The sequence below is a fragment of the Macrobrachium nipponense genome, chromosome 8 (assembly GCF_015104395.2).
Source record: "Macrobrachium nipponense isolate FS-2020 chromosome 8, ASM1510439v2, whole genome shotgun sequence".
In the NCBI taxonomy this organism is placed as follows: Eukaryota; Metazoa; Arthropoda; class Malacostraca; order Decapoda; family Palaemonidae; genus Macrobrachium; species Macrobrachium nipponense.
In genome coordinates this window covers 115,666,545-115,669,379 of record NC_087203.1, presented here as the reverse complement: position 1 = coordinate 115,669,379, position 2,835 = coordinate 115,666,545, and the positions used below count along the sequence as shown (strand labels likewise).

The 2,835-nt window shown below is 37.7% G+C and overlaps 1 protein-coding gene across 1 annotated transcript in view; it reads right to left on the bottom strand.

The window, feature by feature from the left end:
- Positions 1–1,546: 1,546 nt before the first annotated feature.
- Positions 1,547–2,835, bottom strand: part of LOC135223198 (uncharacterized) — an 18,307-nt gene continuing 17,018 nt past the window's right edge. The window contains exon 2 of the mRNA XM_064261701.1: positions 1,547–2,105. Coding sequence (XP_064117771.1) covers positions 1,547–2,105 — 559 coding nt within the window. The remainder of the gene's footprint in view (positions 2,106–2,835) is intronic.

Genomic DNA, 2,835 nt, shown 5'->3' with positions numbered 1-2,835 from the left:
ATAGAGATTGTTTTTATTTATATAATTAACTCTAATAGCCCTCTTTTTTTTTTTTTGTGTTTCAGTTCAGTTTAGTTTTTATCCTCCTTAATAATGAAATTTTGTAATATACAGTTTTCGTAATATAATGTTTTAACTGTTCTTTATGGAGCAGATTACTGTATGGAGACTTACAGTATTTTAAAATATGAATAAATTTTCTGCACATGCATACATACATACATAAATACATGAAATTGCAACATTGTATGATACCCAAACATATTCGTCAACGACATACCCCTGATAATACAGTAGGAATAAGATAAATAGTAGACACCTTTGGTACAATGATAAAACTGCTCCCAAATAATTTGTCAAAATGCCCTCGTGTTGCCATTCATACATACATACATACATACATAAAATTGCAGACTAGACCCAACATTGTATGATACCAGCATATTCGTCAACAACATACATCTGATAATACAGTAGGAATAAAGAAATAAAAAATGCGAAACACCTTTGATATAATGATAGAACTGCTCCCAAATAACTAGTCAAAATACCCTCGTGGCGCCATAAAAAGTAGGAGATAAGTTAAAGGGCACGGAAGAAAGGAATAAACGAAGCGAATAAACAAGAAGATTGCTTTCTTTTTAGAATGATGATGGCCGGGGCTGCATCCATAATGCAAGTACCCTGGAAATGCTCATGAGAGAGAGAGAGAGAGAGAGAGAGAGAGAGAGACGTAACTGTGACTCGCCACTCTCTCTCTCTCTCTCTCTCAAATTAGGGGTGTAACGGTGATCTGGTGTACCTTATATAGATCTCTCTCTCTCTCTCTCTCTCTCTCTCTCTCTCTCTCTCTCTCTCTCTCTCTCTCTCTCTCTCTCACTCTCTATCTCTCCTTTTCTCTCTTTAAAAAGAGAAATTTAGCAGTTGACTCTCTCTCTCTCTCTCTCTCTCTCTCTCTCTCTCTCTCTCTCTCTCTTCAAAAGAAAAAACAAGGGAGGGATACGTAAGCGTGATCTCGTAACCACCCTCTCTCTCTCTCTCTCCTCTCTCTCTCTTCTCTCTCTCTCTCTCTCTCTCTAAAGAAAGAGAGAGAGATACGTAACCGTGATCTCGTACCTCTCTCTCTCTATCTCTCTCTATTAAAGAAAGGGAGTGATGCGTAACCATGATCTCGTATCTTAATCTATCTCTCTCTCTCTCTCTCTCTCTCTCTCTCTCTCTTTCTTAAAAAAGGGAGAGATACGTAACTTTTTTCCTTAAAAATAGGGAGGAATACGTAGCGGTGATCTCGTACCTTTAATCCCCATCTCTCTCTCTCTCTCTCTCTCTCTCTCTCTCTCTCTCTCTCTACTGTGCTCTAAGGGCGTCGCCTTCTTCGCTTCGTCGTCGTAGTCGTCGTCGACGTCGTCTCCTGCGTCACGCTCTCCTTGTCCAGCTATATAAACACCGGCCATTTAGGGGAATATTTCTCCCGCCCTGAATAAGCGGGGATCTGGCCACCCAACACCCAATTTTGTAAATCACCTTCTGCGTGTGTCTGTTGATCTTACCACTTGCCTTTGTGGGCGTACAAAGGGCGCAAGAGATTTGTTGGCTTAGTGGTTGCACTACGAAAGATGAGGGGCGCCCAACGGCGGCGGTGGCGGCGGTGGTGGAGGAGGGGGTGGGTGTGGTGGGAGGTCGAGTTGTAGGGGATGGGGGCGGTTGGGAAGAGGGGAGGGGAAGATAAAGAAGGTGGTGTTGGGCAGGTGGGAGGAAGGGGTTTTGGGAGATAAGGAGTGGGAGGAGGAGGGGGGGAAATGGGTAAGGTAGTGGGTCGAGTCATGGGAAGGGGACGGCAAGGGAGTGGGGGATGAGTAAGGAGTATGTGTGGGAAGAGTGAGAGGGGTAGGGGGGGAAGGTGTTCGGCAGGTAGTGGGGTCGAGTCATGGGAAGGGGGAGATGAGGCATGAGTGGGTATGTGGGTGGAGGAGGAGGAGGAGGTGGGGTAGGGGGAGGTGTTAGGCAGGTAGTGGGTGGGGAAGGGTAGGGACCAAAAGGAGAAGGAAAGGATTATGGAAAAAATATAGAAGAAGAATTGGTATACGAATAAGAAGACAAGATGACTGGTCAGGAAGATGGTAGGAAGATTAAAACATATAAGGAAGTATTGGACATATATGTTTTTTAATAATTTTTTTTTATCATTTTCCATTTGTAATCGTAAAATATATAATTGTAAAGCATACCTTAAAAATAATTTGTCATGAATATCCTTATTCACACAAAAGCAAATTATTTCGACAATTATTTTAAAATCATGGAAATGAAGGTAATCTGTAACATTCTGTAACTCCAAAATATAATTATTGATAATTTAAAGCGAGGATGCAATGCGCAATGATTTACTACCCTAAAAAAATTCTTGTATATTTTAATACATTACTTACACCTATATGTACTTACTTATAAATTTTTTTATTTATTTTTTTAATAACATAATATCTACTTATTTATAAAGTTGTTGATTGATTTTTTATAATAACAAATCTACTTATTTATAAATTTGTTTGTTTCTTTATTTTTTAATAACATATCTATATTTATTAAAATTATTTTCATTGATTTATTTTTATAACATATCTACTTATCTATAAATTTGCTGATTTACTTATTTCTTAATAACATAATATCTACTTATTTATAAATTTGTTGATTGATTTATTTTTTTAATAATATTATATCTACTTATTTATAAATTTGTTTATTTTTTTTAAATAAACATATCTACTTATTCATAAATTTGGTGATTTAATTTGATGATAACATATCTACTTATTTATAAATTTTCTGATT